This window comes from Monodelphis domestica, chromosome 7 (assembly GCF_027887165.1).
Source record: "Monodelphis domestica isolate mMonDom1 chromosome 7, mMonDom1.pri, whole genome shotgun sequence".
In the NCBI taxonomy this organism is placed as follows: domain Eukaryota; kingdom Metazoa; phylum Chordata; class Mammalia; order Didelphimorphia; family Didelphidae; genus Monodelphis; species Monodelphis domestica.
Genome location: NC_077233.1, coordinates 174,519,183 through 174,546,436, shown reverse-complemented (window position 1 = coordinate 174,546,436; position 27,254 = coordinate 174,519,183). Strand labels below are relative to the sequence as shown.

Here is a 27,254-nt window from a genome sequence, read left to right as displayed (position 1 = left end):
TTCAACTCTTGCCTCTGATACTTACTACCTGTGCGACCTTAGGCAAGCCATTTATGGCCCCTCAGTTTCCTCATCTGTAAAATGGAGGGGTGGATATATAGATGGTCTCTGGGATCTTCTAGATCTATGATCCTAAACTGTAAGCTCTGTTTGGCATTTAGAGCTCCTCAGAGTCAAATTACAACTCATCATTCCAGACTGGTTGCCCATCACTTTCCCTCACATGACTATAGTCAAACTAGCTATTTTTACTTGCAATTCCCCATATAGGATACTCCATCACAAGTTTCCAGGTGTTGGCACAGTCTGTCTCACATGGGTAGACTCACCTCTGCCTCTTGGAACACGTAACTTTATTCCAGGATCAGCCTAAGTGCCATATCCTTCAAGAGGTCATCTTGGTTCTCCCAGTTTTTCGTGCCTCTCCATCACCAAAATAACTTTAATTATAAATTAACTTTTTACTTATAACCTTACTTATTTTGTATCAATCTTATGTTTTATCTGTGAATTTTTTTTTGTTTCCTACCAGTAGAATATTGAGGAAAGAGTCTAAATGCCTCACATTTTTTTTTAAATTTTTCTATCATCTCCCAAAACACAATGCTTGGCACATAGAAAGTACTTATTAAATGCTTACGAATGGACTGATTAATGCACCAAGGAGTAGTTGGGGGTCTCCAAAAGCCAGAACAAGCAGCTTCAAAAGGTATGAATGATGTAATGAAAAGATCACTTGGACTTGGAGCCCTGACACTTCCTAGCTGTTTGACCATAAGGGAAGTCTCTCACATCTGACTCTCAGTTTTCCCATCTTTAAAATGATGATAATACAAGCACTACCTCCCTCACAGGACTGTTATTAGGAAAAATGCTTTTTAAGTCAAAAGGCACTATATAACCATAAGCTAAAATGTGAAAGGTCCTTGGTTTAACTTATGTGCTCTGGATTCCAAAGACCACTTTAAAAAATTAGTCTGGGGTTTAAAAGAAATAAGGCTTTGGGTATATAAGGGCTTTCAACATTTGGCAAATTATGCTCCAACTTGGCCCTGAAGCATCAGCCTGAGTACACTACAAACCAAAGTGATAAAGTTATTTCTGGGGCTGAAGAATATCAAAGAATTATCAACCATACTACCAGAGAGGATCCAAAGGCATTCTGAACACAGTATCTCCAGCCAAGTCAGCATGGGTTTTTTCCTCCTGCTATATCCTTTCAGCCTACCTCCAGTGCCATTTTTCACAATCTCTATTCTCATCCATGTATTAGCATTTGGCATAACTTACTGCCTACTCCTTAAAAATCTGTCCTTTCTTGGTTTCTGTGATTCTGCCTTTTCTTGCCCTTCTAATAGCGCTTGTGTTCATCTGTCCTGGAACTTCCTCCTACCCAGAGTTCTATCCTTGAAGCCTTTTTCTTTTCTGTCTGTACCTATACCCAAGGAGAACACATCTTCTTACTTATTTTTACACTAATGAAGACACATCTTCCTGTTCTGTACTCTCATCTGCTTACCACCTTCTTGTTGATTGGTTGTAGTCCTATTTCTTCAAGGAGGACTAAAATGATACCACTACATTGGGGTCAATGTACAATGTGTCTGGCCGTGGCAGAGAAGACCAATAAGATCTCAGAAGGCTCTACCACATGTCAGATATGTAAGCCCATATAAACATTTATGATGGAAATCTCTCAATTTGTGGATCTCATCTTTCTTTTGAGCTACTGCGGTTCTGCGTTGCTCATAAAGCTTTGATGTTGGTGCACCATGCTGGACAGTCCTGTGCCAGTGTCTCCTAGGGTTGCCTTCCATGGCATTTCCATTTAGATGTTCCATCCTCACTTCAGACCCCACAAGTCCTAAAGACAACTTTCCTTGTTCCCTCCAGTTCCCAGAAACCAAATGGCTGCTCTTCCCATCTAATCCATTTCCATCATCATAGGCTGAAAAACTAGAAGTTGTATTTGATACATTAAAGGAGTAACACCTTGATCCAATCACCTCCTTATGTCATTTCATCTTCTGGAATGTCTTTTGGAGTCATCCTTTTCTCATCATTCCCACTACCCTCACCCTCATCACCTCACACCTGTAGACCATGCTCATTCCTGACTCCATGCTTGGGCTCCTATTCCTTTGATCAAGAATGTTCTCTCCTTTTATCTCATTCTATCCAAGTTATACATGTGTTAAGTCCCATCTTGAGTTTTCCTACAATCATGAAGCTTTCCCCAATTTTACTCTAGCTCTCAATTCTCTAAGCTCCTATGGTCATTACCACACAATTTCTCATTTAATTGCTCCCTCAATAAGACTAACAAAATAATAATTATCCTTAATCAGGGTAACAAATGTAAAGCTGGAAGAGACTTGGAAGACACTTGAACCTAACCTAGTCATTTTATAGATGAGAAAATGGGGGCCTACAGAGGTGAAGGGGCAGTTATATGGCAAAATGGATAGAATGCTGGAGACTCTTATTCATGGGTTCAAATCTAGGCTCAGATACTTATTAACTGTGTGAACTCAAGTAAGTCACTTAATCCTGTTTGCCTCAGTTGCTTCATCTGTAAAATGAGCTGCATGAGGAAATGACAAACCACTCCAGTATCTATGCCAAGAAAACCTCAAATGGGGTTATGAAGAGCCAGAAATGACTAAACAACAAAAGAGGTGAAGACCCTCATCCAAGGTCACACAGCTATTAAATGCCAGAGCTAGGAATTTGAACCCAAGTCTTTTAATTTCAAATCCAGTGCTCCTTAGTTGCCTTTTGTGAAATGGTTTTTCCTTCACGACCAGACTGTGAACATGTCATATCCTCCTAGTAAAACAGAAGTTCCTTGAGGACAGAGCCTATCTCATTTTTTGTTTGTATCATCTCTAGTGCCCGGCACAGTGTCTGGCACATAACAAATGCTCCATTAACTTCTGCTGATGAACTGTTTGATTCCAGGTGTATGTAGATGATTGCTGAAAGCCTCCATTAGTTCCAGTCAAGTTTAATTCTTCTTTTATACACTATATATAGTGCCTAGAAACATAAGCACTCTACCTTATTATTGTTTAACCAAATGAAATGGGGCACTGGGAGACAAAGGCATATATGATGCTGTTTAAAACAGAGCCAGAGAGGAAGAACCAAGGTGAAATTCAGGGAGCAAGACGTGAAGGCCACTATTTTTTCCTCTTAAGGCTGGGAGGAGGAGATCTTAACAAAGCAAAAAGTAGAACTAAACACCTTTCATCTACTTGAAATCAAAATTAAAAGAAGTATAACTCCAGCTGCTGCTCCCTAACTCCCAAGGGCAGGTCAACATCCAGACCTAAACCACTTAATTTCCTGAACAAGGGCGCCATTGCTTGGAAAGTATTTCAGAACCTGGCAGTAAATGAATCCCAGTGAGTCAATTTCTAGAGTTCCCAAGAGCCATAACAGCTCCTGAGTTGTTAGAGTAGAAAATTGTCTCACCTGAATGCTTTCACCTTCCCGGCAGAGCAGGGGAGACTCCACACGGCTGTAATCCACTCCCAGCACCCAGTTTTGGTCAATGAGCTGCACACTGCTCCCAGCCTTGGGCTCCCTGGGACTTGGTACAGGTGCTTGCTTGGAGTGAAAGAGGTTGAATACCACATCTCCCCTCAGGATGTCAAAGTCCCAGGTGATCACGGACTCAACCTCCAGAATCTCCACTGCTATCTAGACATAAAATAGATAAGGTATAAGCTAGACAAGAAGAGATTCATCCCCCTCTCCTCCCCTGCCCTCCCGGGCTCATACCTAGAAAAAGAAAGGAGTGGTTTGGTATATATAATGGCCCAACCCTTCTGATGCCCCAAGGGAAGTAGGTATATGCAGTGGTGTGCTGGTAAATGACTAACAACTTGCTCAGAAAATCACAAACAGGACATATTTTAAATTTAATCTGCATTATTAACATTTTCTCCATCATTTTCTAAAGTGTAGACAATCAACAAAACAAGAAATTGAGCCCTGATTTGTAGTTTGTAGATTTCCAAGGTGTGAATGTTCACATCAAAAACTTAACAATTGAAGGGCAGCGAGGTGGCTCAGTGGATTGGGGTAGAGATAGGAGGTCCTGGGTTCAAATCTGGACTCAGACATTTCCTAGCTGTGTGACCCTGGGCAAGCCCTTTAATCCCAATTGCCTAGCCCTTTACTGCTCTTCTGCCTCAGTACTTAGGATCAGGTCTAACAGGGGAAGATAATGGCTTTAGAGGCCATGTAGTCAAGTTAAAAAAAAATTAACCATTGGCTAAAGGAGGTCCCAACACACTCCGGGGTATATCCCTGCTGTCTGCCTTTTTGACTGAGTCCACCAGACCAAATAAAAGAAGAGAATACCTCATGGGGGGCCCCTTGGAGCACACTTGCAGACTGGTAGACAGTTTCAGTCCATAGTTGGACTCTATCCGCATTCTCTTGATCTTCTTCAATCTGATAGAGGGCCTTTGGGATGATGCCCCCTTCAGGGACACTGCACTAAAACCAAAAGACCAGTTTCAGGAGCGTCAGAGCTCAGTGCCTCCATCTTATCCAGAAAGCTCTTCTCAGAGCACACCCTGTGCCCTGGACTCTCTGTCCTTCTCCCCTATGATTCTCCCACCCTTACCACTACTACACACCACCCAGAGTTCTTTGGAACTCTTCTAGATCACTTGCAAATTCCCTTAAAACCCGTTTCCATCCCCTTAGGAAGCTCATTGAAAGCAACCTTGAGGGTAGTTCAATTAATAGGTTGAGAGTGACCAAAGACATCTTGGGCCCCGTAACACCCCTTCTTCGAGGATCCAAATTCAGCCATCTTATTCTACCTGGGGAGACAGAAACACCCTGGAAGAGACAGGGCAGGTGTGCCATACCACTGAAAGAGAAATCTACCTCCAAAGGAGATAGACTTGTCGGGAAAGACCTAGATGGATCGGAGATCCTTATGCCACTTTATAACAGACTTCAGGGAATCCTGTCCCACTTCCTCACCCCTCCTAGTAGCCATTCCATAGAACTCCAGCCCTACGACTCTAGGATTTAATCCTGCGACCAGGAAACAATCCTCAGAAGGCTATATTCCCAAATGCTCCCCCTCGTAGGGACCACAGTCCAGCCAGAATAAAACTGTTCTCACCAAACATTCTCCTCCTAGGAAGTCTGGAATTACATCTTTATTCAGATAGTCAACAAGTCCTCCAGAGCCCTGGTAGTTGCTGCCACTGTAGATGAGGAATTTCTGCCTCGTGTTCTCATTGATAAAAGGGCTCACCTGAAAAGTAAAGCAGAAGAGAGTAGAGGCTTTCCACACTTCTAGGGTTTCGCATTGCTTCTAAAGAGGGATGGATTATAGATTTAGAAGTGGACGGGACCTTAGAGGCCATCCAGTCTAACACCCTCCTATAGCTGGGGACCAAAGAGGGTCACCCAGGTGATAAGTGGCAGACCTGGGATTTGAATTCAAGATCTCTGCCTCTAAATCCAGCACCCCTTCCCATTGTTTCACTTCCCTAAGGAATTATCCTTGCTAGATCTGGAGCTGATGGTATATCTACCTTAAGGGTGAATATAGTAGAGAATAAAAAGGGGAACGGGTCCTATGTACAGCCTCCTAACACTTGCCCCTCAACACACCACTGCTAAAAAATGTTGGGCTGAAATGTTGTTCTGTTTTCCAACCCTCTGATCTTTGTCAGTGTTGATGAGGCTGCAGCATCTCTACCCAAAGCATTTCCTCACTGCCTACTAAGCACTCATAATAGGGTAACAGTGTCCAAAAGTGCTTCTGACCCATCTCAGGGCTGCCTCTTCATTTGCTCTATCGAGGTGGCAAATGGCAGAGTAGATAGAGGGCCACATTTGGAGACAGGAAGATCTGAGTTTGAATCTCCTCTTCTTCAAGAAGCCCTTCCCAATCTCCCTTAATTCTAACGTCTTTTCCTCTGTTGGCTATCTATAATTTATGATGTTTATATCTTGTTTGTACATAGTTTTTTACATGTTATTCTCCCCCTATTGGACTGAGTTTCTAGGGAACAGAGACTGTCTTTTCTCTTTCTTTGCATCCCTAGCACTCAGCACAGTGCCTGCCACATAGTAGGCACTTAAATTCTAGTTGATTGACTGCCTAAGACACTCAATAACTGTGTGTCCCTGGGATTATTTGGGTTCTCTCAAGCTGATTTTCCTATGTATGTGTAAATGGAGAATTAAAACAGCACCTACATCAAAAAAGTTGCTATGAGACTCAAAAAAGATGGTAAATGGGGGCAGCTGGGTGGCTCAGTGGATTGATAGTCAGGCCCAGAGATGGGAGGTCCTGGGTTCAAATCTGACCTCAGACATTTCCTCACTGTGTGACCCTGGGCAAGTCACTTATCCCCATTGCCTAGCCCTTACTATTCTTCTGCCTTAGAACCAATATACAGTATTGATTCTAAGATGGAAGGTAAGGGTTTTTATGGAAAAAAAAGAGATGGTAAATGAACCTTTGCAAACCTTAAAGAGCTCTATAAATATTACTTATTAGGATTACCGTCATCATTACATTCATTTACCCCTTACAGTCAGACAAACTGGCAGAAAGTTCATGGGAAAAACTCCCCCAAGACAGCCCTTTCCCTTATAAAGATATAATCTGGAAAGACTTGTCTCGGACTATATGAGACCTATTTCCTGTTTTCCACTCACCAGTGTCCACAGCACAGGAAAAACACGTGGGGCCCGCACGATGAGCAGCCGTCCTAGTGTCTCTGGGTAATTGTCTTCAACCACTTCAATCATTCGCAATAAGGCTTTCACCCCAGGTCGCCAGAGGTGCCTCATATTCAGCCCTTCTAGATCCACAAGGCACGTCCAGGAACTGAACCAAGGATATCAAAGAATCACCCACTTCACTAGGGATTCCCTCCCCTCGGCCCCAAGCAGGCCATGCAGGGCTGGCTGGAGTCCCAAACAGCCAAACCCCAACAATACCCAGTGACTCCCCTGTGAACTCCCCTTTGATCTATCGAAGTTACCTACAGACAGAGGAATGAGTGAAAAGACTTGGTATTTGGATATGGAAAGGGGAGAAGGAGAAAGAAGGGGAAATGCAGAGAAAAATAGGCCATAGGATGCTTTCTAGAGATGTGATTGATTCTTCCTGTTAAGGGAAAATAGCAAGCTTCCCAAACACTTGCCTTATGGGGCGGCCAAGCTGATTTGTATTCTCTTCACATCTTTTCTGTCCCTCTTCATTAACTGAAAGAATCTGAAAGGCAGAAACAGTCTTGACAGGAACTAAGCCAACATGATCCACCCAGTCCCATGCCCTCTCCTGGTCTTCTCATGAGGGCGCCCTCCACAACTCATTCAGTTGACCTCAAGAACTTAGCCCAGCAGAAGTCCTAAGGAAATGGCAAAATCTTAAGAAATAATGAATGGAATAGGTTCAGAGAAACCTAAAAAGGTTGATATGAATTGATGCAATTTAATAAATTGTGGGCAGCAAAATTAGAAGTTTGTCCAAAAAACTGACAGCTTGAGCAATCTCCATGGCAAGGAAACAAGCCTTACTGAGAGAAGGAGGAAGATGATGGAGTGGCCATGGCAACGGAAAGGCCCCAAGAAGTTTTCAGAATGCTTTTTATCTTGTTTGGTTGTCAGGGAAGGGGTTGATTGTTTAGGTGGTCACAGCCTTGCCATGCCCAAGGAGCTGATGTCATTTTACCCATAGTTCCCCTTGGTCAGTGTCGCCTTACCCATGGTTCACTGTTTCCCCACTGTGAGAAGGGAGGGGCACAGAGTAAACCACAATGCAAATGGATTGCTAATGATATGCTAAACACCCTGATGTAACTTCAGGTTACTTTTGCCTGATTCTGCCCAGACTACGAAGGAGGGAAAAGCCCTAGTTTGCTGATTGACAGTTACAGTTACAAAACTCCTGCCTACATCATTATGGCAACCTATCAACATCCATTCACCAACCTGCCTTTGTGGCAATCCATATCAAAAGATTTAGGAATTCTGATCAGCTCAATGATCAGTCACAACCCTAGAGGACCAAGGAAGAAGCAGCATCTCCAGAGGGGGAGGTGATGGACAAAGGGAACAGAATGAAACATCCACTTTTAGACCTGGCAAATATGGGCATTTGTTTGGCTTGATACATATTTGTTACAAGAATTTTGCTTTATTTTGCTTCTTCCCAGTGGTGGGGGAGAAGGGGAAGTGGAAAAGAAAAACGAATGTTTATTAATTGAAAAAAAAAATTTTTTTTAAGAAGATGGAAGAGCCACTACTCACATGTCGAAGGAGTGCCTCCTCTCCCACTGCCTTCATCAAACCCTTGGTATCCATTTGGCCAAGACGCAGGATATAGAGAGGACGGCCATCTTGGTGAGACCATGCAAAGAAAAGGGACAAATCAGTCAGTAATACTTAATTCCTTCTCTTTCTCCTCCCCCCACCCCCACCTCTGAAATCTAGGAGAATAGCAAAGCCACGAGTGATAAGAAGAGAATTCTACTGCCATCAGAATCTCCAGGGGCTACTCATGGAGAAGGCTCAAAGTATGGAACAAGTCACAGAGAATGTCCCAGCCACTCTAAGGCTTGTAGGAAATAACCCATCCTAAAAGATTAAAAGAAGGATTCTAGTTCCAACTCTGCTCCTCTTTTTGGTATGCCTTGTTTTTGCTTTTCAGAGTACAGAAGGATCATCTCTGCTATTTCACAGCTCCCTAGTGGGAATAGTTAGGAGAGGAGAGGAGATTCAGAAGGGGAAAAAAAGTTTATAACATGAAGAGTGTTATAAAAATGGAGATTTTGAGCCTTTGGACTTCATCCCCCAGAAGCCCCTTAGTATTTCCCAAAATTCCCTTTTCCTGCATCCCCATGTTTTGCATGCTGGTATTTAAGTGGCTATAACTCTTCCCTAGTCCTCTTTTTGGACCTGAGAGCAGGCTGAATTCAGGCAGTTCTTTTGCCCTAGTTACTTTTAAAATATACTAGTTATTGAATATTAAGTTTAAAATTCAGTGTTCTCAAATCTAATAAAGTCAAGAAATTAGAAAACAATCCATTTCTACTTGGTGCCTCCTCTGAAGCCAACAGAATGATTTTGAGATCATAACTGGGGAGCTTTGGGTCAAGCCCCCCACCACACCAAAGCCCTATTTCCTCTCTTTGTGGTAGTTGGGCAAAACTCAGGGGTTAGAAGATACATAAAAAGGCAAACCTCTATCCTGGTAGTGCCAGCCACCTGCATAGAACTCCTCCAGCAGGGGTGGAGGTCTCCATGTCTGAAGAATGTAGTCTACTTGGTGTTGCTTTCGCCAGCTCAAGGACTGGCACAGCATCTCCTTGGCCTTGTCAAAGTGAAAGTCTCGAGCCCTCAAGAATCGAAGAATGTGCTCATCTTTGGGAATCTGTGAGAGGGAGGAAGGAGGAAAGAATTCATGCAGGTTTCTTTCCTGGCACAGTAGAGAAAGCTGTTCAAAATAATGTAACCTTATGAGCCATTCTCATTCAAGAGATTGAAGGAGCATAGGGTGTAGTAGAGAAGGTACTGGGTTTGGCGGGCAGCTAGGTGGCACAACGGAGTCATGAGGATCTGCATCCTGGCTGCTGACATTTCCTAAACCAGTGACCCTGATCAAGTCACTTAACCCCATTTAAATTGGCTATAAAAATTTCACCCCCAGTTTCCTGCTTTCCTTCTAATCTTGCCTACATTGGTTTTATTTGTATAAAAACTTTATTTAATGTAATCAATTATTCATTTTACATCCTACAATGCTCTCTATCTCTTATTTACTCATAAATTCTTCCCTTTTCATGAATCTGATAGTTAACATGTCCCATGTTCTTCTAATTTACTTATATCTACCTTGATAGCGAGGTTGTGTATCCATTTTAACCTCAATTTAGTAAATGGTTTAAGAATATTGGTCTATAATATATAGCCAAACTGCTTTCCAGTTTTCCCAGGAATTTTTACTAAATTCTATTTCTTAGACAGTACCACATTATAATATAGTTTGAAATCTGGTACTTCTAGATATTCTTAATTTACATTTTTCCATTTAATTCCTTTGATATTATCGACTTTTTGTTTTTCCAGATGAATTTTTTCATTAATTTTCCAGCTCAGTAAAATTATTTTTAGTAGTTTGGTATGACACTGAAAAAGTAAATTAATTTAGGTAGAATTGTCATTCTTATTACAGTGGTACCTCGATACATGAGCACCTTGTCACAAGCAATTTGAGATACGAGTAGTCACGACTGGGATTTATGCTTGAAGTCACGAGCAGATATTTGAATTACAAGCTTCTGCCACCCACTACTAGATAGCTAGTCAAATGTTCGGTCTCACGAGTTTCATGAGGCTGTCTCATTTAGTTCAGTGTTTATCTGGCCACGTGAGCATTTGTATTGAATTGCTTTTCCTTTCTTCTTTATTTGTCTTTTATTATTATCAGTTTTTTTGGCTACTTTCTTAACTTTTAACCATGGGTCCTGATGACGGAGGAATTGAAGAAGTTATAGCAGCAGCAGCATACAGAGGTTTTGCAGAAAATTAGTGGGGAGGAGTCTGAGGTAGATAAGGTAATCAGTACAAGTAAGAAAGGAAATGTCGAGGATTTAGAAAAAAAAATTAAACAGTTTATTGAAAAGACACACCCAGAAAAAGTTGCAACAGATTGTGTGTTGGAGTTGTGTAATGACACTTGTTTCATACATTATCAAAACATTCTGAAAGGAAGGAAGAAACAAACTTCCATGGAAAGGTTTTTGTTGAAACGGCCTCTAAATGAAATTGAGAAAAGTGTGGCAAAACAGCCAAAATTCAATGAAGAAAATGATAATTAAGTAAAAGTTTAAAAATAGCAATTAAGTCATTGCTGGTAGAGTTGTGAATTGATCCAACCATTCTGGAAGGCAATTTGGAACTATGCCCAAAGGGTGCTAAAAGACTGTCTGCCCTTTGATCCAACCATAGCACTGCTGGGTTTGTACCCCAAAGAGATCATAAGGAAAAAGATCTGTACAAGAATATTCATAGCTGCACTCTTTGTGGTGGCAAAAAAATTGGAAAATGAGGGGATGCCCTTCAATTGGGGAATGGCTGAACAAACTATGGTATATGTTGGTGATGGAATACTATTGTGCTCAAAGGAATGATGAACTGGAGGAATTCCATGAGAACTGGAACAACCTCCAGGAAGTGATGCAGAGCGAGAGGAACAGAACCAGGAGAACATTGTACACAGAGATGGATACACTGTGATGCAATCGAATGTAATGGACTTCTCTACTAGCAGCAATGCAAAGATCAAGGACAATTCTGAGGGACTTATGGGAAAGAACCTATCCACATCCAGAGAAAGAACTGTGGGAGTTGAGAAACACAGAAGAAAAACAACTGATCACATGGGTCGAGGGGGAATATGATTGGGGTTATAAATCCTAAATGATCATCCTAGTGCAAATATCAATAATATGGAAATAGGTCTTGACCAAAGACACGTGTAAAACCCAGTGGAATTGTGTGTCGGATATGGGAGGGGATGGGGAGGGAGGGGAGGGAAAGAACATGATTTTAGTAATCCTGGAAAAATGCTCTAGATTAATCAATTAAATAAAATTAAAAACAAACAAAATAAAAATAAAATAGCAATTTAGTTTAGCAATAAAGTTACATATCATAAGTAACATGTAAGTAAGGTCAATTTTGCATTTAAATGTAGCATTACATGTATAGAGAGTAAGTTAAGTTAAGCAATAGCTCACAAAATGAAAACCTTCACCACCAGCATCTTTGCCTGTCCTTGAAGGTAAATAATATTTCATTAAGTAAGTTTATTTCTTTACATTCTTTTTTATTATCTATAAATATATTTATTTGTTATTTATCAAGTACATTTTTGTATTTAAAAGCATATAAAACAAAAAATTCATGTGTTTTTTTTTTGATCCAGAATGGATTAATTGCATTTCCATTAATTTAAATGGGGAAATTCAATTTGACACATGGACAAATTGAGTTACGAGCTTGGCCATGGAATGAATTAAACTCCTGTGTCAAGGTACCACTGTGTGTTGGTTTGGCCTACCCGTGAATAACTAACATTTCTCCAATTATTTAAATATGATTTTATTTGAAAAAAGTGTTTTATGATTATGTTCATGTAGCTCCTGGGTTTGTCTTAGCAGATATATATTCTCAGGTATTTTATATTGTCTATCATTATTTTAAATGAAATATCTCTTACTATCTCTTCTTGTAGGGCTTTGTTGGTGATATATAGAAATGTTATAATATGGAAATTTGTTGTTAAAATAAAAAATCCAAATAAAAAAGAAAATGCTAATGATTTACACAGATTCATTTTATATCCTATTACTTTGCTAAAATTATTGTTTCAATTAATTTCAATTAGTTACAAAATTTTCCGAGTGTGTCATCCTATCATCTGTAAAAAGATAGTTTTTATTTCCTCATTGCTTATTCTGGTTTCTTCAATTTATTTTTCTTCTCTTATTGCTATTTCTAGCATTTCTAAGTATAATATTGAATAATATTAATGATAATGAGCATTTCTGTCTTGATATTACTGGGAAAGATTCTAGCTTATCCCCATTACGTATAACATTTGCTGATAGTTTTAGGTAACAGATTATCTTTCTTAAAAGTTGTCACAGACTAAAACAATGGGTCAGAATAATATGAAATTTGTTTGAGTTACATGACCTTATATTATCCACTTGGATTTAAAAAAGCAATTTGGAGGAAAGAGGAGAAGAGGTAGGAGAAGGAAACATGGTTAGATTCCTGTGGGAGAAAAATATCTAGATGTCTTAGTATTCTGCCAACTCAATACAAGTCAAGGATGCAACATGGCTGCTGGAAAAAACTATCTGATCCTAAATTACATAATAAGAGCCACAATGTCCAGTGTGGGGAGATAACAACTTTACTATCTTGACCCTGGTCAGGCCATATTTGGGGTACTATGCTCAGTTTGGGGCAGAACAAAGACACTAAGCTAATTGCAGCACTGAACACCTATAATCCCTCCAATTGGGGTAAGTTGGCCTCCAGAGTACTAAGCTGAAATAAGCTTAGCCAATCAGGAATTCACACTAAGCCCGGCACACATATGTTGAACCTCATCAGGTTACCTAAGGAGGATGGAACCAACCAAGGTCAAAAATAAAGCAAATCAAAGGTTTCAAGCTGATCAGTGGTAGGCTGGAGCCTGTAAGTGGCCAATTAACTTCTAGCCTAGCTATTAGGGAGACCCAAGCCAAAAAAAAGAACTTTGGCAATTGTCTCAAGGAAGGAACAAAGAAAGTAAAACCAGCAGAACAAAATGCAAAATGATTACCCTAAAATAATGCAAATGAAAACAGCACTAAGGAGCAATTAAATTATATTAATAAGTTTTCATTTTTAATAGAATTGAATTACTATAATCTTAGCCCAAAGAAATACATGATGAAGTGGGAAGCATGCTTCCTTCCTCTCAGTAAAGAGGTGGGTGGGTTTTGGAAGAAGAATGTTCCATTTACCCATTTATTTTGTAGGTGGATTTTGGTAAAATGTTTTTCTTTCTTTCTTACAAGTTAGGGTTGGAGGCTGGGTGATATCAGAAAATGTCTATCAAAATGATACTTTTTTTTAGAGGTACCTGAGGATGGTAAGAAGACTAGAAAAGAAATCATTTGCTATTTACAAAGAGAACAAGACAGCTATTTAAGTATTCAAAGGACTGTGATATTGAAAAGGCGTCAGACTTGGCTAGTTGACCACCCTACCCCACCTCCTGCCTCAACTCCCAGGGGAAAACTAGAAACAATGAGTGGAAATTACAGAGACAGATTTAGGATCAACTTAAGGAAAACTTCCTCCCAAGGAGAGCTAGCCAAGAGCAAAATGGGCTGTCTCAGGAGGTAATGGGTTCCCCTCATTGGAGCTCTTCAAGAACAGATTAGATGACAAGTGTTAGGGGATGAACGAAGTATTCTGTATAATTTATGGGTTGGATTAGATAGCTGTGAAGTCCTTTCCAACATGTCGACTCTGATTCTTTGATGTTTTCCAAAAGAATATCTCCCCTCATTCATTTGCTGACAAAGTTAGAGAAAATATGTATGTCCCTGAGAAGAGCAGATTAGGTCCATGCCTTGGATGGAGGAGGAGAAGGGAAGGGAATAAATGAATGAATGAAGGCTAGCTAAATGAAAGGGGGGAAAAGCCTTTAACAAACCCTATGTGCCAAGAACTGGGTCAAGAACAAGGGATACATATAGGGAAAGAAAGACATGTTTGTAAAGGGTTTTGTTTTTCTTGCTTTCTTGGTATGTAGGGGTTTAGGATGGGTGAGGTAGGGGAGAGACTGTGACCTTGAAAATTTAAAAAAAATGGAATTTTAAAAATAAAAAAAATGGGATAAAGAAAGAAAAGAAAAAGAAAAAAGAAAAAGGACCTCCTCTCAAGGAGCTAACACTCTCACTGAGGGAAGACAGCACATATAGGAGGGTTCAGCTAGAAAGCCAAAAGGTCCTAAGGGTTCATCATCAGGAAGGATAGCAAAGCCCAGGAGTCCTTAAAAGCCCTTAAGGGAGGGGAAGAAGAAAAAGGGAATTGCTTTCATTCCTGAATACATTTTATTTATTTGGTTCCCCTAAGGTTCCTGTCTGAGTCCTTTTAACCATATCCACACCTTTATGGTAGTCAAAAAAGACCAAAAGGTCACTTTTAAGGGTAATAGGTATGGCTTATGGCATTGAACATATGTTTGCTTATGCATTCTGAGTTCTATTTACCTGTCACCTTCATGGTTCCAGATGTTGTTAGGGAGGAGTTGTTGTTCATCCTTTTGTTTTCAGAAGACCAATAACATCAAAGGATGATGTTTTGTGCATGAATTGAACTTAAGTGAGACACAAAGTTGTCAGCCTCACTCTCTGTTCCAGTCATCTAAGTCCAGCAGCAAGACAAAGTCAAGAGAACCGGTGATGGCCCATGATACAATGGACAGCCGTTGCATCTTCAGCCACCTTAGTGGCCCTGGGAACAAGCTATTCTCATCTGCCCATTCTTCTCATGCCTGAGGTAGACATCCCCCTAAGTCACTGAGTCCCATCAGTTACCCTCCACCTATCTCTGCAGAAATGCTTTCCTGGGGTTGGCTGCTGCACAGGCTACAGCTTCTTGGAGTCACAGGTGAGGGTTGGGTGAAAGGTAGATACCAAAGGTGGGTGAGCAGCCCTGAAAGGGCTCAGCAAACCCTCACCCAAGCAATATTGGTCCTCCATGACCCAGCACTCAAAATCAGACAGAAATAAATACACCACACTAAGAGAGGTCTTTACACATCCCAAAGAAGGCTGTAAACCATTAGCTTTTCCTGCTTCTAACTAAAGACCAAGAGGATCATTATATATTACATTACATATTATATAATTATTATATAAATATAGTTATGTAAATTTAGTTATCATCATTATGATTTAAGAACTACCTAAGGTACAGTGGAAATTGGAGTTCTGTGTTCTAGATTTTTCCATACTTCAGTTCTTTCTGTAACAATGGTTTTTAAAATCAGGTTCTATTTTTACTTAAGCTGTGTCTTTCTGAAACATGTGTATTATTGCCAAAGCAAATATTTCTCATATGATGCTTTGAACACGTCACTTGTCTACATGAAAACTTTCATGATTTCCACAACAAAACAACAACAATAATAGTAATGGAATTTTGTATAATGCTTTAAAGTGTTTATGGTACTTGAGATGTATTAGGTCACTTCAGACTCTCAATCACTCTGGAGGGAGATTCTAAAAAAGTCCAGTCTTACCAAATCAAGCCCACATTCCTAAACCTGATACTCATGGTCTGGCCATAGTCTTCCTTCCTCCTCTCCACCCTTAACAAATTTTCCTGCTCTTTGTGAACTCTATTTCCAGTCAAACTAAATTATTTTCCCTTTCCCTTCTTACTCTCCCCTCTACTCCTTTGTTCTTGCTTGAAATGGACTCCTCTTTGTTATCTATTTGTTGAAATCTTTTTCTTCCTTGAGATCCCCCCAAGCCAAAGTGATTGCTTCCTCCTCAAATGCCTCACAACATTTGTCTAACCACCTCCTTTGTACCTACCTTCTGCCTTGTTTGTTTTTTTAATCCTTACCTTTCATTTTAGACTCGATACTGTGTATTGGTTCTAAGGCAGAAGAGTGGTAAGGGCTAGGCAATGGGGGTTCAATGACTTGCCCAGGGTGACACAGCTAGGAAGTATCTGAGGCCAAATTTGAACCCAGGACCTCCGGTCTCTAGGCCTGACTCTCAATCCACTGAGCCACCCAGCTGCCCCCTACCTTGTTTTTAAGAATCAATGCATATTTCTTATCTCCCAGCCTGACTGTCAAATCCCCAAGGACAGGGACTATATCTTCATCTTTGTATCTCCAGCGCTTGAAGTCTATGCCTTGCACATAATTTGGGCTTCGTTAATTTTTGAGTTGAATGCCAATATCACTAAGCAAAGTAAGGCCCTTCAGGCACTTACCTTTCCTTTATGTGTCTCCTGTAACCACTGGCGGAGTCTGATCAAGCAGCTCTCCTGCATGGGAGTGAGCTGCCCCAAATACCGCTCAATGTAGTCCGTGTCCAGCTTGTCAGCTAAAAGGAAGAGAGTAGTATCACAGGATAGTCAGGAACTGACAAGAAAAGGAGCTGCATAATATAGCAGAAAATATATGGACTGAGAATCAGGGGACTTGGGCTCTTTTTATAATTCTCCCACAAACAAGCTGTATCACCTGGGTCAAGTCACTTCTCTCCTTACTACCTGGCTTCCTCCTCCTCTATAAGAAGAGGGGAGGTGGCAGAACCAAAGAAAGATTCTGGCTGAGCCTTCCCAACATTCTCCTCTAGACAACTTCTTAAAAATTCATCAAATCAAATTCTAAAGCAACAGAACCAACAAAAAAGTGGAGATAAGACTTTTTTCCCCCTTAAACTCTTACTTTCTGTCTTAAAAGTGATATAAGTATTGGTTTCAAGGCAGAAGAATGATAAGGGCTAGTCAACTGGAGTTAAGTGACTTGCCCAGGTTCACAAAGCTCAGAAGTAACTGAGGCCAGATTTGAATCCAGGTCCTTCTGACTCTAGGCCTGGTGCTCTATCTATTGAGTCACCTGGATGCCCCAAGGTGAAACTTTTTTCTAGCCCAAGACAATTTAGGAAGTCACAAGAAGTCTAGGGCACTGGGATAGGGGCTACCTGGGACCTCAGAGGGCAATGATATCAGCTGTTGGTCTTAGAAGCAGTGATGGTGGCAACAGCAATACACTAGAAGCACTCAGTGTTCAGAGAGAGTAAAGGGATTGAACATCTTAAGTCAGGGATCACAGGGGATCTCTGTGCTAAAACTGGATGCAAGACTGGGCACCATTTGGCAACAACATTGCCCATTACCTACTTCTAGGTAATAGTTTCAGGGTAGAGAGAAGCACTTGCAATCAGGTAGAAGGGAGAAGGGGTCTTTCTTAGGAAAGGATACAAACAATACCAAACAGGAGAGCAGTGACTAGATCTCTCCCCAGATCACAGCACCTTGGAAGCACTGAAAACTTTCAGACCCCAAATTTAAGAACCCCCAGATCAAGGAAAATATTGAAAGGAGCAAAAAAGAGAAATAATTCAAATGTTGTGGAATCACAATCAGAATCACATAAGATTTAACATCTATCACTTAAAAAGAATGGAGAAATTGGAATGTGATATTCCAGAAAGTAAGGGAGCTAGGATTACAACCAAAAAACCTACCCATAAAAACTGAGCATAATTCTACAAGGGAAAAAATGGAAATTTAATGAAATAGAAAACTTCTAGGTATTTCTGATGAAAAGACTAGAACTGAATAGAAATTTTGGTCTTCCAACACAAGACTAAAGAGAAACTTTAAAAAAGTAAAAATGAGTGGGAAATCTTGAGGAACTTCATAAGTTAAGGTTAAATTGTTTTAATTTCCAAAAAAGAAAATGATACATGTAACTCCCAAGAACTTTATCATCATTAGAGCAGTTAGAAGAAGTCTACTCCTTATACTGGGACGACCTGAAAAGAAAAATGGAATACAGATAAAGAAGAATGTTCTAAAAGGGAAGTAGGGATAACTGGTAACATTTGAACCCTACTCTCTTAGGAACTGATGCAAAAAGGAGAGAATGAATATATATATATATATATATGCTCAAATAGGTATAGAAATTCATCTTATCCAAAAGTGAAATGGAAGAGGGGTAGGGGCTAAAAGAAAGAAGAGAAATTATAAGAGGTAGGGCAGATTAAGAAAGACATTAGTCAGAAGCACAACAGACTTTTGAGCAGAAATAGGGTAAGAGAGAGACAGAGAGAAGGAGAAAGAGGGAGAGAGTGGGGGGGAGAGAGAGAGAAGAAAGGATAAGATGAGGTTAAATACAGACTTGACAATTATAACTTTGAATATGCATATAATGAACTCACCCATAAAATGAAAGCAGACAGTAGAATGGATTACAAACTAGAATCCAACATATTTTTTACAAAAACAAACAAACAAACAAACAACACACATGGAACAGAGACACACAAGAGTAAAAATAGGGGGATAGAACAAAATCTATTATGCTTCAGTTTATGTAAAAAAGGCAGTGGTTGCACTCATGATCTCAAACAAAGCAAAAAAAAAACTATTTAAAAGTGATAATCAGGGAAATTACATTTTGCAAATAGGTAGCACAGAAAAAGAAGTTATATCCATATTAAATATATATAACCAAAATGGCACAATATCCAAATCATTAAAGAAAAAGTTAAATTAATTACAGGAGAACTAAATAGTAAAACTGTATTAATGGAGGAGTTCAATTTATCTCTCTCAGAACTAGATATATTTGACCATAAAACAAATAAGAAATTAAGGAGATGAATATAATTTTAGAAAATACAGATATGATAGACCTTTGAAAAAAACTGAATGGGAATAGAAAGTATACCTTTTCCTACTCTGTACAAAATTCACAAAAATTGACCATGTATTAGTACAAACAAACCTCACTGCAGAAAATCAACAATACAAAATATACCCTTTTCATACTATAATTTTTTTTAAATTCCATTCAATAGAATCTTGGAAACATAGATTAAAGGTTAATTGGAAATATCTTAAAGAGTGATTCAAATGTCAAATCATAGAAACAATCAATAATCCCATTAAAGATCACAACCACAATGAAATAACATATCAAAATATGTGAGATGCAGCCAAAGCAATATTAAAGGGGAAAATTTATAACTCAAAACACATCAATAAAAGAGAAAAAGAGCAGATCAAAGAAATGGGCATTCAACTTAAAAAACTAGGAAAAGAAAAAATTTAAAATTCCTAATTAAACATCAAGATAAAATCCTGAAAATTAAAGGAGAAATTAACAAAGCTGAAAGTTTAAAAAAAGGAACTAATAAATAAAATTAGGAGTTGGCTTTATGGGGAGGGAAAAAAACAAAACAGATAAGTCATTAGTTAATTTGTTCTTAAAAAGAAATTAAAACAGTTATTAGGAGCTATTTTGCCCAATTATATGCCAATAAAATTGACAATCTAAATGAAATGGATAAATGGTTACAAAAATATAAATTGCCTAGGTTAAGAGAAGAGGAAATAGAATAAATAACTCTATCTTAAAAAAGAAATTAAACAAGCCATAAACGAGCTCCCTAGGGAAAAAAAACCCAGGACCAGACGAATTTACAAGCAATTCTACCAATAATCTAAAGAACAATTAATTCCAATATGACACAAACTACTTGAAAAAAAAAAGTCTTATCAAATTCCTTCTATGATATCAATATGGTTTTGATACTTAAACCAGGTAGAGCAAAAACAGAGAAAATTTCCCTAATGAATATTGATGCAAAATTTTAAATTAAATACCAGCTTTTGCTAAATCAATATATCATAAAGACCACACTCTATAATCAAGTGGGATTTATATCAGGAATGCAGGACTGCTAAAATATCAGAACAACTACATATAGATAATTGACCATATAAATAACAAAAATTATTATATGATCTGCATCAATGGATGCAAAAAAGTTTTTGACAAAATACAATACCCATTCTTATTTAAAACAATAGGAATAAAAGTAGCTTTTCTTAAAATAAAAGTAGTATCCATCTAAAATCAGAAGCAAGGATTGTCCGTAATACCAATAACCTAGAATCCTTCCCAATGAGATCTGGAATGAAGTATGGATGTCCATTATTACCATCATTCAATATTATGCTAGAAATGATAGCTATTGCAACAAGACAAGAAAAAATGAAGTAATAAGAATAGGAAATAAAAAACCCAAACTATCACTCTGCAAATATCATGACAACACACTTAGAGAACTCAAGAGAATCAACTAAAAAACTAGTTTAAAAAATTAAAAACTGCAAAGTTGCAATATATAATATAAATCCACATAAATCATCTAGTATTTCTATATCTTATCAGTAAAACACATACAAAGAGATAGAAATAGAAATTTCATTTAAAATAATTTCAGACAGCATAAAATACTTGGGAGTCTTCCTGCCAACACATACATAGGAACTATATGAACACAATTACAAAATGCTTCACATAAAGATAGATTTAAACAACTAGAGAACAATTAATTGCTCATGGGTAAGCCAAACCAATATAATAAAAATGATAATAGTGCCTAAATCACTTTATTTATTCCGTGCCTTACCAAGCAATTATCAAACAATTATTTTATGGAGCTAAAATAATAACAAAATGTATCTGGAAAAACGACAAGAATTTCAAGGAAATCGATGGGGAAAAAAAGTAAACAAAGGCAGCCAACAGTAAGAAATCTCAGATTATATACTACAAAACAGTAATCATCAAAACAATATGGTACTAGATTCAATACAGAGTAGTTGATCAGGAGAGTAGATTAGATGTACAATGTACCATAGTAAATGATCACAGTAATCTAGTGTTCAGTAAGGGAAAAGATCCCAGCTTTGTAGGCAAGAATTCACTATTCAACCAAAGCTGCTGGGAAAGCAGAAAGCAGTCTGACAGAAACTAAGCACAGACCAATGTCTTACACCATGTATCAAGATAAGATCAAAGTAGACATTTTAGATATAAAGGTTGATATAAGCAAATCGGAGGAACATGGGGGGAAATTATCTGTCAGATATATAGATAAGGAAGAATTTATGACCAAACAAGAGATAAAAAAGATAACAGAAGTTAAAATGGATCATTTTAGTTACATAAAAATTTTTGCACAAAAACACTCTAATGCAGACAAAATGGAAAATATGATTGTTAAATTTTCAATGTAAGTATTTACACCTTGGAAATCAGTAAATGCTACAAAAGCAAAGCTATACTTGTGTTCTGCTTATTTTTCAACTTAAGAAAATGAAGAAAGTGTTATTAAGGCAGATTAAACTTATAAAGTATATCATATGCTTACAAAAAATATTTATAGCAGCTCTTTTTGTGGTGACAAAGAATTGGAAATTGAGGGAATGTCCATCAATTGGGAAATGGTTGAACAAATTATGGCATATGATGGCAATGGAATGCTACTGTGCTATAAAGAATGATGAACAGGATAATTTCAGAAAGAGCTAGAAAGACCTACATGAATTGAGGCAGAGTAAAAGAAGCAGAACCAGGAGAACATTATATACACAGTAACTGAAATATTGTGGGATGATCAACTGTGAGAGACTTTGCTGCTCTCAGCAATACAACAATCCAGGACAATTCTGAAAGACTTATTACAAAGAATGCTATCCACCTCCAGAGAAAGAACTCTTGTAGTTGGAATACAGATCAAAGCATTCTATTTTTCACTTTAGTTTAACTGGGTTTTTATTTGGAGGTTTTGATTTTATAGGCGTATTCTCTTACAACAATGATATGAAAATAGGTTTTGCATAATAATATATGTAATAACCCAGATCAAATTGCTTACTATCTATCTTTGAGAGGAGAGAGGGATGGGATGGAAGGAGATAATTTGGATCTTATAACTTCATAAAACTTATATGGAAAAATGTTATTACATGTAATTAATAAAATAAGAGTTTATCTGTGAACTGTTTGCAAATTGAAATTTTGGTGTATTATTATATCTGCCCTCAAGAGATCTAAGGTTGAAGATCAACCATGACACATTGCTAGCTTTGACTTTGGTCAAGTCACTTAACCTCTCCTGGCCTCTCCTCCTCTGGTACCTTCTACTTGTGCAACCTCAGGAGAGGCATTCCATTGTCTGGACCCCAGTTTTCTCACTTGTAAAATGAAAGGAACTGAAGTAGCAGAGCTCTCAGATCTATTTCCAGTCTAAGTCTCTGACCTCCTTAGCACTAAATGAAGGCACCACCTACTCTATCCACCTAACCCTCTTGGTTGTTAAGAAGATTAAACAGCAGAGAGCAGCGAATGACACAGGGGATAGCAAGCCAGGTCTGGAGTAAGGAGATCCTGGGTTAAAATCTGACCTCAGACACTTCCTAGCTGTGTGCCCTTTAGCAAGTCACTTAGCCCCTATTACCACTCTTGTGCCTTGGAACCAATATATATATAGTATTGATTCTAAGATGGAAAGTAAGGGTTAAAAGAAAAAATAGATAACCTCTATGAAAGTGACAATGTGGATTAGATTTGTAGTATAAATACTTGCATTTTGTAATGAAACAGTCCATCCCTCTGTGCCATGGTGGCCTCCTTCACCCATTGCTGAGTTACTTCTGGGGGTCTCTATTTTGTTACATGGGCCCAAGCTGACCATAGTTTATCCCCCTCTTGACTAGGTCTCTGACTCCCTAGACTTTGCCACCAGGCCCTTCCTGTGTATACTTTCTCACTCTCTCCTCTCCCTTTTCAGCTCTTTCCCTACTAGAACATAAACTCCTAGAACATTGTGACCCAAAGCCCCCCAATTGTACCAAAAAGACCCAGGGCTGCAGCCATCCTGCCAAAATCAGGCATCAAAGAGGCAACTGTGTAATTAGGAGCCGAGAGGCTGAGCTCGGGATATTGTACTGTATCAGCAGAATCCCAGCCCAGTCACAGCAGATGTGTTGGAGACAGGCAGAGACGGGAGAAGGAAAAAGCAAAAGGGGGAAGGGGCAAGGGTAAAACACAAAACAAAAAATCCCAGAATCCTTCCGGTCTCTCAGGCAAGTGTGAAGGCCTTCTTTCTGTTCCTGAACACAAAGGCAACCAGTGATCCACAATGGGATGGAAGGGGCAGGGTTCCTTTTCCTACCAGACCACAGGGAAAGCCAGCTGCCTGGGCAATGGAAGAGGGAAGCCGGAGCAGACAGAGAAACTCAGGGAGCAGAATGAGAAAGGCAGAAGAAATCATGCCACCGGATAGACATAGAGATCCAAGGCTAAAACTGTTCCTGAACCCCCTTTCCCTGACCCCCCTCACCCATGAATCAGTCATCCTGTCATCCAAGCATCACAAAGTTGGACAACTACCTCCCCAAGTTTCATGAGCACTAGTATGCTGTTATTTAAAGGGAGACATCAATCATAGAAGATCCTCTGTAGAATGTAAGCTCCTTGTACTCAGTGCCCAACACAGTACCTAGCACTTAGTAAGTACCTCATGAATTCTTGTTGATTAATTGGAACCTTAATTAGTTATATATTATTATTTTACTTTATATAATTGATTATATATTTATATATAACATATTTATATTTTGTATCATAGTTATATATTATGTTTGTATATTATATTTATATAATATAGCTTTATATATTATATATTTCTATATCACATATATTATATTACACATTTACATTTTACATAATACATATATTACATATTTATGTATTTTCTAGTATATATTATATGTTTACATTTTATATTATATATTTGTATATTAAATATTTATAGATAATATTTATATTTTGTGAAGATTGGATTTGGCTCTCCCCTGATTGTAACAATGAAAGTACTTAGCTCTTCCTTGATTGTGAAGATGAAATTGTAATCCCCTGTCTATTTTTAGATTTTAATCCCCAAAGTGTAAAGCAGAGTACTTAAAGTTGAGTATAGAGATCTACCCATTTTGGATTTTAACCACAAAAAGGTGTGAACACCCATTTCATACACTGAGTGGGAGGTCTGTGACCCACGTGTGAAAGAGCTGGCAGTCCTGGAGTGGAGCATTGGCTATGATTGGTAGACATAAAAATTTAGGGGAAGTGACACAAGAGAAAAAGGTCTTTAAAAATGGAAACAGAGACATACAGAGGACAGACACTTGAACTTGGAGTGAAGATAGTCAGTCACTTGGAGTGAAGTCACTTGGAGTTGAGGCTGATAAAAGAATCTGCTGATTGAACTGACAATGTGGTGAGTGTAAAGGCTGACTTCCTTCCTTGCCCTTTCTGGAGGCATGAGCCTCCAGATGGGAAAGGCCCATCATCTTGAGACTCCTTTCCCCTGGCTGGGGCCTTAGAATTTCTACCTGGCTCAAAGTAAGCCAGAGATCTCTCTCTCTCTCCCTTTTTCTCTCTTCCTTAATATCTTCCCTCTATTATAAAAATAAGCTACCATAAATTCCATTTTACTTTAGTAATTCATTTTTTGGGATTTAGAAATTAAATCCCTGGTGACCAATTAAATATTCAGTTCAACCATAAAACTAACAATTTTATATATTTGTATATTAAATATTTATAGATCATATATTTATAACATATTTATGTTTTATATCATATTTATATATTATAGAATATATTTATATATTACATATTTAGATATTATGTGTTTATATTTATAGATATATTTTATATATAATATATTTATATATTATATTATATTATGATATATTGTTTGTATAATTAACTAATTAAAATGGCACTGTGAGTCGAGAGTTGGATTTGGAGTCAGGAACACCTGAGATTGGGGCAGATGAGTGGCTTGGTGGATAGAGAACCAGACCTAGATATGGGAGTTCCTAGGGTCAAAACTGGCCTCAGATACTTTCTAGCTGGGTGACACTGGGCAAGTCACTTAATCCCAATTGCCTAGCCCTTGCCACTCTTCTGCCTATCAGTTCTGAGGCAAAAGGTAAAAAAAAAAAAAGAAAGAAAGGAATACTCAAGTTCAAATCCTGCCTTGGATGCTTGCTTAATAGCTGTGAAACACTGGGCAAGCCACTAATCCTCTTTCAACCTTAGTTTTATAATCTATAAAATGGGGGTGATAATCACAGCTCCTTCACAGGGTCATGGTGAGGATCAAGTTAATTAACCAATTTGAAGAATTTTGCAAACCTTAAAGAATTATGGAAATGTTAGCTGTATGCCATTAGCGTGACCTCTGCATTCATGACAGAACTATGGAAAATTCAGAAACTTTCCTGGCCAGTTTCCCATCCTTGTTGGGAGATGGACCAGAAAATCCTTTCCTGGGGAAAAGGGCAATATGTAAAAAAGAAGGGGGAAGAGGATGAAATGATTTCAGAATAAAAAAAAAAACCTTCCTCTCCATCCAACAGCAACTCTTCTTGGTCTTGATGACATAAAAAATCTCACCTATTGTAAGAGCTTAACATCTCAAGAGAGAGTGCAGAAGGAGCCCCAAAGAGTCTCAGGACAGATCTCCATTCTTTTGCACACTTCTCTCCCCGAGATGAAACAGCCTCTTGTCTACGTGGCACACTTCAGAGGGAGGAGAGAGGAGGGAGGAATTATACAGGCAACAAGCCATCTGTTGCCAGGGTGTTTGGATTTTTGCCTACCTGCCAGGCTCCTCTGATCTTCTTCTCTAACAGGAGAAGGTGTCCATCGAGGGATGTGGGAGATACCCTGGGATATCAGCTCATTCAGATAATACTCAATCACTTCCTTCCCCTAGGCAAGGCAAACAAGGATAAGAGAAAGATGTCCTCTGTGTCCTGAGTGGGTCCCAGAGGCACCCTTAGCATAGCAACCTGGAGACTCAGCCATCATATTATGAAAACAGCAGTAAAGCACACAACACAGCCAACTGTTGGTAGTCAATTGCAAAGAGGGAAGAAAAGCCAGATGTGGGCAAATCAGGCTCCACTATAATAAAGATCCCTCATTTCACAAAAGCCTTATGTGCCTCAGAGTAAGGAAAGGAATTTCCAATGAGGTTCAAGAGCTAAAAAATGGCCCTCCATATTTTGGAGACCACAACTCTAATGGGAACGCTTTGTAAGTGAGCGTCCCTTCTGAATATCCAGGCTGTTACGCATGACTGGCTCCATTTCTTACCCTCTTGATGTTAGCTGTGTACTGTTTCATTGCAATTTTCTCCACAGCATTTTCAAAGCCAAAGAATGATTTGATGTCGAGAGAGGCAGACTGCTCGAAGCAGGTCCACTCGTCATTCTCAGGGTGAACCTAAAATCCAGAGATGTTGGGTCACTTACAAAGCCACAGAGCATAGACACTCAGCAAAGGTACCCCGTTCACACTTTAGGAAGGGGCCAAAGGGGCCCTCCGAGTGAATTAGACACAACCATACTGGATATTAAATTTCCATTAAAGTTTAACTGGTTTGCACTGGGCTGACTTTGAGCTTCTGGATTTACCACAAGGGTGGCATGGAATTGAGCAATATTCCATGAGCCCTCTGGGGAAATTCCTTCTGAAGAGTCAAAGAGGTCAGGTCACACAGACCTAATTTAAAAGATATTCTGGTTGCCAAAGCCAACCATGAGGGTCTTTCTAAAGGCCTCTGAGAATAGCCTAATTCTCATCATTAAATATTCATTGACTATCTTTTGGTACTTGTAGATAGATACACATGTATGTGTGCAAGTTAGCAAATATACCCCCATATACACACGAAGAAAAGAATAAACTGAGAAATTAAGCCATGAGGCTGTGCAATGGTGTTTGATTATATGAAAAAGAAGGCCTCTGGCATGTCAAATTTTCTCTTACCCTGGGGAAGGAAAAAAATATAGATTGTCAAAAGGATGAGTAGACATAATTTCAGTTTCCTTTGATGACATCCCCAAAGTCTAAAATAGTAACTGGTATATAATAGGTACTTAATAAATGGTTGAGTGATTGTGCAAATTCAGGCACAGTTCAGATCAGCAATGTTACATTTTTACAGTTTGCAATCTATCACAATTGCAACAAATGACTAGAAAGTAACACAATTTGGGAGGAA

General features: G+C 38.8%; 1 protein-coding gene across 2 annotated transcripts in view; it reads right to left on the bottom strand.

Moving 5' to 3' along the window:
* Positions 1-27,254, bottom strand: part of SEC14L5 (SEC14 like lipid binding 5) — an 84,805-nt gene that overhangs the window by 9,556 nt on the left and 47,995 nt on the right. For both annotated transcript variants that reach the window (XM_016424014.2, XM_016424015.2), the window contains exons 5-14: positions 26,345-26,473; positions 25,846-25,957; positions 16,576-16,688; positions 9,238-9,427; positions 8,305-8,393; positions 7,197-7,267; positions 6,706-6,877; positions 5,153-5,287; positions 4,372-4,509; positions 3,478-3,705 (exon numbers count right to left, since the gene is read on the bottom strand). In XM_016424014.2, the coding sequence (XP_016279500.1) occupies positions 3,478-3,705; positions 4,372-4,509; positions 5,153-5,287; positions 6,706-6,877; positions 7,197-7,267; positions 8,305-8,393; positions 9,238-9,427; positions 16,576-16,688; positions 25,846-25,957; positions 26,345-26,473 (1,377 nt within the window). The remainder of the gene's footprint in view (positions 1-3,477; positions 3,706-4,371; positions 4,510-5,152; positions 5,288-6,705; positions 6,878-7,196; positions 7,268-8,304; positions 8,394-9,237; positions 9,428-16,575; positions 16,689-25,845; positions 25,958-26,344; positions 26,474-27,254) is intronic.